At 38.3% G+C, this 14972-nt stretch overlaps 1 protein-coding gene across 1 annotated transcript in view; it reads right to left on the bottom strand.

The window, feature by feature from the left end:
* The window catches only part of RAP1GDS1 (RAP1, GTP-GDP dissociation stimulator 1), a gene marked incomplete at its 5' end in the record, with an annotated part of 43892 nt that overhangs the window by 5930 nt on the left and 22990 nt on the right, over positions 1–14972 (bottom strand). The window contains 7 exons of the mRNA XM_009074104.1: positions 2625–2764; positions 3738–3863; positions 5446–5580; positions 5950–6081; positions 6354–6497; positions 9217–9342; positions 11993–12121. Of these exons, the coding sequence (XP_009072352.1) occupies positions 2625–2764; positions 3738–3863; positions 5446–5580; positions 5950–6081; positions 6354–6497; positions 9217–9342; positions 11993–12121 (932 nt within the window). The remainder of the gene's footprint in view (positions 1–2624; positions 2765–3737; positions 3864–5445; positions 5581–5949; positions 6082–6353; positions 6498–9216; positions 9343–11992; positions 12122–14972) is intronic.

Here is a 14972-nt window from a genome sequence, read left to right as displayed (position 1 = left end):
CCCAGGCTATACAGTGTAACTCAAGTTCTCCCAGTGTGCCATCTATCACCAAACAATGAGGTGTTCACCAACAAACCATATATTTGGGATAAGGAAACACAAGAGCATAGTTTTAATAAAGTTACTAAATCCTTCATCTCTCTCCTTGAATTTTCAGAGTTTCTTCAACATGTTTGAAGAGGTGAGATCACAAATATTACACCTTACTATGTAAGGCAAATGGTGTACTTGAAAAAAAACCACGTTTAGAAATGGGCAGGAAAATGGGCAGCAGTCTCTTAAATATTGTGGAATTTTCCTTCAATTACAAAGGAGGTAAGGAAAGACTAGGTATGGGATACTGATGTGTTGGTTTCTGTTCCAAAGCCAGCAATTAAAATCAATTTTTGCCCAGTACTGTTGCCCAGTATCTAGGAAATTGAAATATTGACTGCCTTAAATGTCTTTAAAGCAGTTCAAAAACACACAGCTGGGATTCTGTTTTGAAGTCCAAAATTTGATTTAACTTTCTTACGTGACAAAGGACGAATAAAGATTTCTGTTCTCTGCAAGTATTTGATTACTTGTTAACTATAATTTCAAAAGTGATTTTGCACCTAATGTTTTCACCATTTTATGTCCCAAAAATACTTGCAAACTGTTTGCCTGAAAAATCAGGGAGCTTGACATGCTGAAAGGAAACTGTTCAAAGAAATGTGGTTTCGGTTTTAGTAGTTTTTATTTGTTCTGTGGGTGCACAACGTTTTGAAATAGTATTTATTTCTTGAAACGAGAAATTTTAATTTTGAATCAATGTGTTGAATTTCCATTTAAAGCACACATCTCTTTCTAACTCCAGCCTCAAGCCAAAACTGATGAACTGATACATGTGTTGGGAATTGATTTATGTTCCAGTGCTCGCAGAGGTTTGCAGTGCCATTGTTTATGTAAAGAAACAGACAGGATATAATCATAATCCTGGAAGACTGAAATATTTTTAAATAATCATGTTGAAGATGCTAGTGGCACTAGTTACAGCCTAATATCTCAAAAACACCACGTTTAAAACCTTTTTTTTCCTGAATGACATAATGTATGCAAGCATGTTAAGTATTTTGATATTTTTCCAGACTTGCAATAATGTGTTTTATTTGTGATTTTTCTGGTGGAACTCCAAAGTAGTTTTGAGATTTTGAGACAATCTGGGAAATGTTAATTTCTATTTGAATTAGTGTGGAATTTTGCCTGTAGAAGCCTTAAGAATCAAGCAGCACCTCTGACATCAAGGTGAACAGAACCCTTTGATGGGCAGTACCAAACAGATGCCAGCAGTCAGGTTTGGTGCCAGCATGGCAGAAATCACAAGCACCTACTCCACTTTTCTAGAATGAGACATAAGTTTTCTAAAGTACTGCTGCCTTTGTAAAAATTAGCTCAAATCCTTTAAAAGTAAAGGCCAAATTGAAGTCTGATGTGCTTTCAAGAACCAGTTGTACTCGTACTCACATCTCTAGAGGGCAGCAAAAGCCTAAAAAAACCACCCTCAGCTCAGTTTTCCTCTTTGCATCGTTTCCTCTACGGATACAGAAACAACACAAAATTAATTTAACTGCGATAGTTGTTAGATGCTGTATTAATATCTATTTGGTGCCTTAGTATTGTCTCATTGTATTTAGAACTGAATTCTGTTTTCCTGTAGAAAGTATTGATAAAATCTCCCATCTGTGGCAGCATGTGCCATCCGTTCATGCATGTTAGGGACTGCATGTATGGAGGGCAGAAAACATGAGGACTCAGAGAAATGAAATCTGGGAAGTTTTAGAGGCTGAACATAAAACGGAGAATGGATATTAGACAGAGACAGTAATATCAAAAATTAGCAAAGATCTGAATCCCTATAAGGCCTGTGGATTTGTTCTTGGAGAGGCTCAGTATAGATCAGGTTCACACTATGGTTTTCATTTTGTCAAAGCCATGCATGAACATAGAGGTCACTGGTACAGTCTGAGTTCTACAAATCACACTTGCCATTCAAGCTCAGTCATGCAGCCTATGTCTGGATCAGTGAACATGCTGAAGGAACTCTGAGCCTGAAACAGCCTGTTTCCAGAGGAGATACCTTCGTTCATTCTATGTCCCTTCCCTGTTTTGCCTAACACTCTCCTGAGGAAGGACAGTGGGCTAGGACTGCTTAGATTAAGGTATTTGATTGATGCGAGGGTGATGAGAGGGGCAGATGAGTTTTTCTTAATGTCATACCTATTGCCATGTACCTGCAAGCTTTTGTTAGACTTTGGAATAAATTACGATTTCCAATGATCCATCAGAATCTTAAAACTCTGAACTATGCTATATGAAGAGCAGGGGGACAGACTTATTTGTGGATCTCAGTTTTACATAAAGAGGTAGGTAAAATCGAAACAAGTGAGTTCAATGATTCTTCAGATGTCTCATCATTAAAACGTGGAAGATACAGCACGCTGAACTTCTGCAGGGTACACTGAAATTGAGTCAAGACTTAGGCAGAGGAGGTGTAACACATGAATAGCAAACCTGGCTCTCTAGAAGGATTGCATGCTGGGGGATCAGCCACTGACAGCAAGTGCAGAGGGAACAAGCTGACAACATTTTCAACACTCACTTACTTTAGATTTGCTGTGTCGTATAAGTGCAGAAAGTAGTCTGTTGGACTCTCCCATCACACCTGCATGATCCTTGGCTTCACACCACTCCACCAATCGTTCCACCAGTTTTACATTTTTGCCCAGCTGTTCAGCTGCTTCTGCTACGCGTTGCCGGAGCCAATAACACAACAAAAAAGTCGTCACTTTTTTTAAGCAAGCGCTAGAAAAATAAGCTCAAAGTTACTAACTAGAAGGTGTTTGTAGAACTTCACTAGCTTCCACTAAGAGTGGGAGAAGTCTAGCTTGCATGGAAGCAAGTAAAGCCAGTCCAAAATGGAAACAAAATACAGAAAAAGAGTCATAATCCAGTTCTTGAAAACAAGAATGTCAGCACAGTGAATGAGGCTTATGGATTGATTAAGAGCAGAGAAAATACAGGTGATGTTACACTCCCAGGTGAGCTGTAAGCTATCTCAACATATCAGAGCAGGAGGGAATCATGCCAGAAGGGAGCACTGTGTCAGTTTGATTAGGTTTGGGGGACTGTAAGTCACATTAAGTTTCTTCAATGGATTTCTATTTCACATCAATAGCTTTGCTACAACTAGAATGGATCTTCTGAAATCATCTGCAAGACTGAGTCAAAAAGAAATACAGAGCTAATTTACCTCATTAACCACTTCTGGTTTTTAGCAAACTTCTAATTTTATAAATCCTCATCCTGCAACAAGGACAAGAACTAACAGGTGCTTGTTCATTTTAAAATTGCAGTCCACAATTAACAGAGCATTAGCCTGTTCTAAGGAGCTAGGTACAGCCAGGAAATGTGGGAAGTGAACAGTGAAACAGCAGTGGTAGCTTAAAACTCACACCTCAATACATATCCATAATGTGATAGTGTAAAGAAATTCAAAAGTAAATAAGCATTTGACACCTATTTGGAGGGTCCAGGGTAGTCAATTTAGGAGTTCTGAAAAAAAAATTCCTCTCCCTTTGCATATAAATTAGATTTATTCCAAGACTTCGGGAATAAAATTTGGAAAACTCCCTGCTTCTCTCTTTTAAGAATCTTGGCAGCATATCACAGACTGAACCAAAGAGAATCACTTAACATAGAGAACAGTTTATTTTTACCTTGTGCATCTATTAACATTCTTAATGTTCCCAGCAGCTTGAACTGAACGGGAGGCATCTCGGATCTGAGGAATTTCAACACAGCTTCTGCAACACCAGCTGACAGCATCTTAGCCTTATTTACAACTGCACGAATAAAGAACAGGCATTGAGCTCAAGAACATTTCTGCAAGATGCAGTTTATTTCCAAGATGGTCTTGAACCAAATTTTCAGGCACGGTTTGAAAAATGAGTTCTGAGCACAGACTTTAGGAACATGAGTATGTGCTAGCAACACTGAGTTGTGGAAAAATGTCACAGTTCCCAAGGCTCAGCTGTGAAATTGAGTGCTTTTTCCTAGCATGCACATGTCATTTTTAGAGTAATTTTTCAGAACACAAACTCAGGGCTAGACTTCTCCCCTTGGTCTAGGAAAGGTGTCTTCCACAAAACGCATCAGGTAGAAGCCCAGGCTACTATTTGCACCCCAAAACCAGGAGAAAACTACCATGAAGCTCAACACTCTTCTGTTTCTCACAAAGGAACTAAAGCATCTGATTAGCAGAATAACCTCTTACCCAGCTGCAATACTTTATAAAAGCAACACTGTGACCTGACGTGTCTGCAGTCTGCAGTCCTTTTACTGCTCTCCTCTGCCTCCAACCTCTCTATCATCATGTCCACTAGTCTATGTTCTCCACCTTCATGGAGCTCTCTGAAATGTATTTAAGGTGCAAACCTGATCTTAGAGAAAAAAATAAATACTTTTGTATTCAAAACAGTGTTTAACGAGGAGCTAATCACTGAGGTCAATTATTACTTGCTCATTTTTCTATAACAATCTACAGGGAAGCTTATGCAGGTCTCTGGCAGACACCCTTGAGTACAGACCACAGGGAAGCTGACTGACAGAAGTGAAAAGAATGACTTACCTGAGAAAGGTAAGCAAATGGTATACTGCTAAAGCTGAGTGGGTTTAGTTATGTATGCATGATCACTTATAAAAAGTTATGGTTTGTCAAAACTGAAAATAGGAAAATAAGGTTAAATGGATGAAAGACTTATTTTTGGCTTGGCCCAAGAAAGCATACAAAGATATTGCAGATCTGTTTTGTTTTTATGTGTGTGTGCCCTAACTTTTATGCTTGGGTAATCAAAACTCATACAAATGAAGTTATTAAAAATGACAAAATTAGCATTCAGTTCACTGCCTACAAAGAGTAACTAACTGCAATAGGCTGGCTATTCTAACAGTCTACCTCCAGCTCTAACTGGGCAATTTTCAAAGCCTCAGGAAGTTACAGTAAGATGCAGTGTTTCAACAAAGTGGGCACTGTTCTCTGGTGGGGACACTCAGCTGTGACAGAGATCCCAAAGGAAGCAACTGACAAAAAAAATTACAGTTCAATGCTCTGGACAGAAAGGGTTCAGAAATCAAATCCACGGCCTCCTCAGCTCCTTGCCAGTTACAAAGCTGCCCTTTCATTGGTAGGGGAGACTGTGGGATCCAAGTGGCAAAGGACAGTCACTAGGCTTGTGACATATTTAGAACTGCTTGTCACAACTGCTGTGCAACAGACACAAAAGCAATGATGGGCCAGAATGGAAAGCAGTGGTCTGACTTGCCTCTAGGACTGTCAGTCAGTTCTCTCACCCTCATTCCCTGGGGGGTGCAGTGGGAGAACAGAATTTCACCTCCAGGTAGTTAGCAATGCAAAGGGAGGCTTACCAGGAATAGCCAGGTTTCTGAGAGCACTCAGTGCAGCATGCTGCACAGTTACATTTCCATCCTCCACATGTCTGTCTAGCAGATCCATCAGCTTCTGAACTATGCCATTATCCACCATATGGATGCAGTTTCCGTCTGTGCGAGATAAGACAAGTCATTTGTGAACGGAAGCTTATTACCAAGATTTTTACAATAGCCTCTTACGAATAGAAGGGTTATTTCCTTGCTCCTTTCTACATTTCATTGTTAAGAATTTGACCACCATCATCAATGGGAGTTGCAGTGCTCATGAAAAATTTAGAAGAATGATAGAATAAATACGGAAGGCAGAAATCCTCTATACTGCCCTACAAACGTGAAGCAGTAATTTTAAAGTAGGCTTAATGCTTTTCAGGACTGTAAAGTATAAAACTACTGATGTTGCTGTGTAACTCAAGACCAGCTTTACCATTTGTAAAGAAGGGCACACATAAATTTACATAAGCTATTATGGCATGTTCTTACCATTTCTGGCAAAATTTGCAATAGCCAGTGCTCCTGCGAGCTGTAGCTGATGACTATTGGAAGGAATCCATGAAAGTACTCTTTGGAACACACTGCCTTTTCCTTCTTCAAACAGCTTTTGCATGGATTCATCTGGGGTAAAAAGCAGAGAGAAGTCAGCAAGCCAAAGAAGCATTTGTTAGGGAAACTTCTCTTTGTATCTGTGAAGTTCTTCTGGTTCCACTACAATTATTCCAGTCCTGCAATGGGATGAGGGTCAAAATCTGACCTGTTACACCTTTGCCTGTTGGGTAGCAGGTCCTCTTGGTTATTTAGAAAATCAATAAGCAGTGAAATTCAGCAGCCAAACAGCATTACATGTATCTGCTGTTGCTTTGCAGAAGATAGTGACAGCCTGTACTTACCTCCAAGCAGTAACAGAACCATAAGATCAGAAGCTGTTTTAAGCTCTGCAATATCATCCTCTTTGTCACTGTCCACAGTTTTCTGGACAATCTCAAGTAAGCACTCCACCAAGCCTGCTTCAACCAGCTGCAGTTTAATGACATCTGAAGAGTAGCATGGATAACAGCAGTCAGAATCAGGACTTTAAATACATCATACATACACACAGGAGAGACTGTGAGAAGTTGAGATATCAATGGTTTTACTGACAGCTTGTGTACAGAAAACTGCAGCTTCTGTATATGAAATTTGTAGGGCCAACTTCTGTTATTATTCATCTAACAGGTGCTCCCCAGCTCTGGACTGTATTCAGAGCACAACCATACACTGATGCTGTATGGAGTTCTTCGCTTCTCAAAAATGAGAATATTTCTCTACAGCAAACTTTGGCATTTCGGCCGTGACAGAGCAGACTCCAAGGACTGTGCTGTGTCCAGGTACTCTAAGGCTTTGGACTGTGCTGCAGAGCAAACTTAGAGTTTCTTACTCTAAGTAATGAAATTCATGTACAGAAGAGCTACTGACTTCACTGAGACACACAAGTATAAAACACAGAACTTTTTGATGCAATCTTTGAGCAAGTAATCACCCATTTCTTTTAGCTGAGCCAATATTCCTGCCATTCGTTGAAGGGGCTGCAGAAGGAATACAGTAAGGCCAAATCCTAAAGGCTGGGTTGGGAGAGAAGTTTGTTGTGATTGAAGAAAAACTGGAAATTGATGAAGCAAACTCATTTCTTAGTTGTTACTGGCAACAAGGCTCAACAGAGAAGGTAATAAATATGTTTTTCAGTGGTGACATAGAACCTGGGAACAATATATTTTCTGTTGTTTCTACAACACAATCTTTAACAGATATTTTCCCACGAACTTGGGGCTGGGCATCTCCTTTATGTGCCTAAACTCCTTTTCTGTTGAGTAGGAATGGCAGGTCACCTGGTGCTGCATTAGGTCCTTTTATAGATGAAAGTGATTCTGGTAGTTTCTGGATGCTGATTTTGAAAAGTACAGTCATAAAGCTCTGCAGAAATGTGCAAAGAAATGGATTTCTCTCAGCTTTCTAAATGAAACAGTGTTTTAACAATAAGGTGTGTAACCCAAGTTAGAATATTTTTAAAGGCCAAAGCTTTGGAAATATTTTTTTCAGATAGTTTACGAGGGACAATTGGATGAGCAAGTTTGTTCTACCTCTGGTGAAGGATGTGTCTGACTCTCAGTTTCCTGGTGTTATTAGGCTTTTTGCCTGAGTGAAATTCACTGTTGCTCTAAGACTGGCTGACCTCCTCATGAACTTTGCTGGAGAATGCAAAATATCCAGTTGGGAGATTTTTTAAATAGGCAGTTTTGCACGGAGGTGTTTTAAAACATAAAGAATTTCCTTAGTTACAGAATTCCAGGTTGCAGATGTTCTGTGACTTGAAATCAAAACTGCTACAGCAGCGTGCTTAATCAACAACTAAATTAAAAAAAAACCCAACCCACAGCCATCAAAATCCAGGCTCTGCAAATACTTAATTTAGATGGTTTTGCCTCTTGACTTATTGCTAATTATCTACAATGAAAAGCACCTAACAGTACCAGCACAGGGAACTCCTTTAAGTATGCCTTGAATCCACAATGGAAATGTTCAGCTGACTACCTCTTAACATGCCAGTTACAGCCAGCAGCAGTGAACTTCTGAAATCTTATTGCAACTAAAAAACATAGTCTAAAAAAAATTAAGCGTTTGAACTATGTTAAACTCATAAAAAGTTCAATGGAATTCTGTGTCAGTCTCCAAGGAAGGAATGATCTTAGAGGAACTTGCTCTTTATTATATAATAAATGAATGTATTTCTGAAAAAATTTGCATTTTTAGAACTGAAGAAAAGAAATCCTGATTTCTCATACCACTTCAAATAAAAGTAAAACTGTCTTTTTTAATTGAAGTAAAAGTTTATCTTGACTTACACTATGAACAACAGACACACACAGAGTGTGTATGTACAACAGAGTGGCATGAGACTTAAAAATCTTTACAGTTTGCAATTCGATCTAACGATTTATTCAATTCAAACAAGCTTTAATGCTGAGGTGGTTAAAACAAGGTTACAGAGTCATAAAATACTGTGATGCACAGAACTCCTTCCCACTTCAGTCCAGCTCCACCTGCTCACCCATTTCCAGTGAGGGCAGATGGCAGATCATACAAACCACCCAGAACTCCAAGGGGAAGAACATCCCAGAGGGGTGATCAGGCACACATCACTTCCTGCTCTGGCTTGAGTAGTGAATGAAACTCCCAGGGACTACCATAACATATGGCACCAAACACTCCAATTAAATTCCTATGATCTCTCAATGAACAGTAAGGTGAAAGTGCAATTAACTCTGCAATTAACATACCCCTAGAAAAATAATGTCCGTAGGAAATGGAACGACCAGTGACTCTGTGGTTCCAGGAAATGACACAATGACTGATGTTCTGGTGCTGCAATGGTCTATGAATGCTTGAGCCAGTGTTTGGAGACAAATGTAAAGTCCTCTAAAATGCAGCATTTGATATTCCCATTGCAGGCACAGGGAAAGAAAATATAACATAATCGTATAGAGAGTGAATCAGAGATGGAAATAGCATCCACAATTTGCTGCCTCCTGTCATATGCTTGACAATTAAGACCTATTCATTTTGCATGAAACTACCATCACAAGGACCAGTCATGGCAGCTTCTGAAAAAGGCAGCCAGTTACTCTGCGTTCAATCCCTGGAAAAGACACCAACATACCAAAATACATGTAAGGGAATGAGTAAAAGGCAGTCTAGGAAAAAATAATAATTTCTCACCATTTTCTGCCAGGGGAGCCAAAACTTCAAAAATCATCTCTTTTTTATCATGCTCTATTTGCTTCTTGAACAGTTTCACAAGCTCTTCAGCAATGTTTGTGTAGGCAAACTGCTCCTTACTTGACTCTGTGAAGCAAAGGAAAAATTCAGTATGAAGTAAACAAATCACATCATAAGGTAGTACTCTTTTTGTTTCTCTTTGTTACCAGGTTTATTCAGTAAGATGACTAACAGCACTCCTCACAGACAAGACAACAGACTTGTGCTTGTCACAAAATGAAAAGATACATGTCTAACACTTTAAGATAAATGCGCTGATGTGAATTAATTGTGATTATGGCTGTTAAAAATATATAAATATATGATCAAGGCTGTTAGGGCTGGTTGAGACCAACAAAATGTAAATGTAGCTATAGAAACCATAACAGGACAAAAATATATATCTTGTCTTTGATGTCCCTCATCCTAGCAGGAGGAAGAGAAGATACATGTCTAACACTTTAAGATAAATGCGCTGATGTGAATTAATTGTGATTATGGCTGTTAAAAATATATAAATATATGATCAAGGCTGTTAGGGCTGGTTGAGACCAACAAAATGTAAATGTAGCTATAGAAACCATAACAGGACAAAAATATATATCTTGTCTTTGATGTCCCTCATCCTAGCAGGAGGAAGAGCAAGTACTGTATTTTATTTTCTATGGGAGAGATGAAGATTAGCACTGAATGCTTTATATATCTTGTCTTTGATGTCCCTCATCCTAACAGGAAGAAGAACAAGTTATATACTGTATTTTCTATGGGAGAGATGAAGATTAGCACTGAATGCTTTAATATTTACATGGTTTCACGATGGTGACATTTCTTTTTTGCAATCTGTGTGTGGCTATTGCTGGGCCATCTCACACTGCACAGAGAGCATAAGGCAGCTTTACAGATGGGCAAGCTTGCTACCAGGAGATTAGCCAGCAGATAACAGTTCTTCAGATGTACATTCAACAAAAGCATCTCTTATTTGACTGCCTGTACTCTTTCAGCACTGCCTGGCTGGCACTATGACAAGGGATGCAGGTGGTAGGGCTGGTGTTCTGCCTTCTCCAGTTGCCACCTCCTGAGGGCCATCTGCAGTATAGAAAACCTTCCAGCACCTTTGCTCTTGCTCTAATGGATGGTTAGGGATTATTTTAATGTAGAATTGACCCCAAGGACTGGGGGAAAGCATGAACTGCAGACCTAGACCCTTCTGTATGCATCCCACTCTTGTTTTCTCTAAACATGCACGGCTGCAGAGCATATTCTAAGTGCATTTTTGATCGTCCCAGTATTTTTAAAAGCATATCCATCACTCTCTTTATTGGTTTGTGCCCTGCTCTGACACAGAATAAGAATCACATAATGCTTCTCAAGGGATCTGTGCAATGCAGTTGTCTCTTAAGTGATGAAAAATGACAACTTCACAATAAAATCCCATGAAGTTACAAGGCAAAAATAAAATAATGCAGTTACAATGTGATTGACTAAGCTATTGCTTTACGGAGATAAAAGTATTACAAACAAAATTAATTTTGTGCCAATCTTAAAGAACAAGCACCTTTTCAGTGTATATGAACAGGAAGGGAAACAGCTCCTGTTAAGCTTCTTTGCTACTCCACTCAACAGAGCTGGATCTTTCCAAAGAGGGAAAGGAAATACAGTTCTCAGTGAGGCTACCATTTATTATATTTAATATCCTTGTAGTTTTAGTTGCATTTGAGCACTACAATTTTCAGCGTATGACTCCTATTACACTTTCTGCTGTGCAGACACAGTACATAGTGCTCATCTTGAAGACCTCTGATCTATTAATTTCTTTAGTGCTATTTTGATGGCTCTTTCTGTTGTTGATTTGTTAATCAACCACCTAAGTGAAGGCATTATGTGTATGATCAGACTACACTAGATAACATCATATTCTCTCTGGCCTTGAAATCTATGAACTCAGGCCAACAAATACCACAAACTCAGAGATGTATTTTTCATATTTGGAATGTTCTTAGAAGTACAGGATGATATCATAACTGCTATATTATTGTACTCCAGTGCAAAAAAAACCCTAACTCATTTCACCAAATAGGTTAGCAAAAGGACAGCAATGTAAAACACAAGTGATAATAAAACACAGGCCTAACAATCTGCTGAATTCCAATGAAAATAAATCCACTTGCAAAGACACTGCATCAAAGCAGGGCTACAAACTTCAATTTAAATGAAGTGGCAACTAAACCTACTAAAATTAACATCTATTCATGATTTATATATGCAAGTATTTAGACTAGAATATGTTAAAACTCTACACCTAAAATAATACTGTCTAGGCAGATTAATGACCTGTGCCTGTCTCACTTTCAGAGATTTTCAAGAATCAAATTTAATCCCAATAAAACTTTGTGGAGCTACACCAGGACACATTATCTATATTATTAATAAATAATTCACAGTAAGTAGCAGTGCTATGGAAATGCTGTTTAGATGATTTAAAACAGGATTGATTGCACTAAAGAACATTAACATAAAACATAAAGTTGTACTAAGTACCCAAATAAATTTCAGTTACTGAAGGGGAAAAAAAGAAGACAACTATCAATTTTAGAGAAACTAACCAGAAACTGCTTGTCTATTATTGTAGAATGTACCAAAAAGAATGGAACAAGAATCAGTGCAAGGCTTTTGTTAGTCTTTAAATAAGACTTTACAAAAACTGCATGTAAATTTGAGATTAATATTGTGGACTTACCGAGTTCTGCTAAATTGCCAAATGCAACAAGGCACATTTCTGTCAGAGCTGCATTTTGGCAGTGAATACCAAGCAATTTCACTAATGTAGGAATAACACCCATATTGATAAGCTGTGACTGCAGCATATCTACATAAAAAGAAAGTACAACAGTGAGTTAGCATTTCTCTTCATATTACTATTCTTGAAACCAAAAAATCATTTTTCACACAAAGCAACTTCTAGGCTAAGCAGCATTAAAATGTCTGTTTCTTATACTCTTCTACACTAGGATCAGGTCCAGACTTGAGATATGGACTCATAATTCCCCCTGCCCCTTGCAATGGGATGTATTCCCAGAAATATTTCTTCCTGATCTGGTCATAGGGTATAGTGAGTTTTGCAGCTACTGACAATTTTGTGGTAATCAGGTTGTTAATACATGTCAGGTTTGATTCTGGGCCTACTGACTAGCTGACTGAAATCAACCAAACCTAGCTCAGTGCAATAATTAATTATCTGAGAGTTTTTCCTATATACTCTTTTTTTCTGAAAGATCAAAACTAGAAAATTAAAATTAGAATGAATATAAACTGGCACTGAAATAAACATGAGAAGTTTTATAAAAACAGGAAGTCACAATGTAGATTATGAGGAGCTTGAGAAAAAAGAAAGTTTAATAAAGACAAAAAATGGAAAGCTTAAGAAAGGTCCTTAGAAGCCATTCTGATAATTTCTTGCACAGGATGAAAGTTTATAGTATTTACAAGTAAGAAAGTTATTGCTCCTAGATGTCTGCAAATAGAAAGATGCTTTGATGGTTAGGCAGAAACATGATTGTTTTAAAAGATTATTTATAACAGTATTTTCTCTTACATATTTTAACTGTAACATAGCAAAGAAGATACACATTGTTTCACAGCTGAATAGAATGAAGCAGACAAACACACCAGATGTTGTTTTAATAATTTTCTTAAGTATCTTTTTTCCTTTATATCTAAGCTCTTCAACTATGTTTAAGTATTACAGACTCAAAAGACAAGAGTCCAAAGCCCAGTGAAGTCAAAAGAATTCTATTGCTTCATTTAGCTTTGGGTCAAGCCCTACAGAGAAATTCTGGGGGTTTTGTTTGGCTTTTTTGTATTTTCTTTTTTAAGGAAGTCACTAGGCAACTTGAAATCAGCTGGAGTTTTTATATCTGTGGCATTGGAGCCATAAACATTGCAGATCTTTACAGGGAGATAAAAACAGATTATATCTTAAGTTTAGCAAATTTAGTATCATCTCATGACCCTGAAAAACTCTTGGCCCTCAAGATTCTGCCAAGTGTGTTTGAAATTTTCACATAATAAAAATTGTGAGGGGATTCTGGAATATTTAGCTCATTTAAATTCAGTGTAAAATACTATTATAATAATTATCAATTTGGTACACTAAATAAGTAAATGGCATGGTTACCACAGGTTTTGGGGGATGAGCAGGAGTCCTTGAGACTTGACACCTTTAATAAAACTGTATTACTTACCAGTAACTGAATTTCCTTTTTTTGGGGGGGAGGGATTACCTCTTCCACAGATTCGTGGTCTTTAGAGACATTTATGAGAACGCCATGTCAGACACCAAAGAGCTGCTGAAGTTGTCAAATTTCAGGTAAGTACAAATTGTACTAGCGCATGCATTGAATGCCATTTTACCTCTGGCAGATGTGTGAGTCACTGCTACAGCCTCCTACTTCATTCAAACTGACTGTAAAAATCTGTCTCTGAATAGGAAAACTGGGCAGGGGGGAGCTGGAATGGTTCTGTGGAGAAAATTACTGTGTAGGAGAACTCAAGTTACTGGTAAATAATCTGTTTTTGTCCTTGCTTTGTGATTGTCCCCTGCAGACACTTAAAACTTCTGAAGGAAAAATGGTAGTCATGGAGAGTGGGAGAACAAAGACACAAACCACAAATGCCATAGAAAATTATGTGGAAAGAAATTTCTTTGTTACTAGACTATACCTCTAGTCACTCTAAAATCACTTTATCCAACTGTAATGGACAAAGAGACAATTAAATTCCATGGGCTTCATTTTGACATCAGAAGCATAAACTCTCCATTTTGAGTGGGTTTTTTTCCTGCTGTCTCTCTTCAGTGCAAAATATATAAAAGGCATGGAGGAGATGAGTATAAAAAGGGAAACCATATCCATCTTTGAAAGGAAACTTAAGAGCCAAATAGAAGGATATATTGTTGTTCAAGAGAGCACAGAGTACACTAACTAAAGGGCCTCTAAAAGTAAGAAAAAAGGAAAAAAACCCATATACTAAGAAAGAACAATTGTACTGGGTCAAAAGTCAGGTATTAGACCTGACTCCACACCAGTCTCATTTCCATGGAGTAGAAGGATGGCACCTGAGTACTGGAATTGTCTACAGTGGTAAGAATGGCATTACAAGAATTGTCAATAAGGTTAACATTAATTAACAGCAGTAAGCAAAAGGATAAATTTTCTCCTTTGACAAAGACAGAACAAACCTGTGAGTCACAAAGCTGCATAGGAGGCAAGGTCTTTGAAAATAAAAGGCTGCCAGCAGCTATTTGCTATGTTTATACTTAAGTCTGGGTTTGCCATACAAATTCTGGACTTGACATTTACATCTGTCATTACCACCAATAGGAGGTTCTTTCTCTAGCAGTCTATTAAGCAATTTAAGAGAAAAGTATTACGCTTCTCACTGTACAGAGACAGCACTTTTCAGTTCAGAGAAATTCAAAACACCTAAGTGGTTTGGTCTTAGCTGAAGGGACTGCCAGAAGTTCTCTATCTGTCCTATGAAAGACCACAGAGTAGGCAACCTGGAGTAACTGTGTATCTTGGCCTGTCACTGCAGGAGGTGTTAATGCCCTACTAGAATAGGAGACAAATTCCAGGGCCACATGCATCCATCCTACAAGCAGTTGCCTGCCACAGGACCAAAGCAGCCATGAAGCCAGGCAACATTGTGTCTCAGCACTT

Source organism: Acanthisitta chloris, unplaced genomic scaffold, assembly GCF_000695815.1.
Source record: "Acanthisitta chloris isolate BGI_N310 unplaced genomic scaffold, ASM69581v1 scaffold20764, whole genome shotgun sequence".
NCBI classification, from domain to species: domain Eukaryota; kingdom Metazoa; phylum Chordata; class Aves; order Passeriformes; family Acanthisittidae; genus Acanthisitta; species Acanthisitta chloris.
The sequence above is the reverse complement of the archived record's forward strand: the minus strand, read 5'-3'. Positions and strand labels throughout refer to the sequence as shown.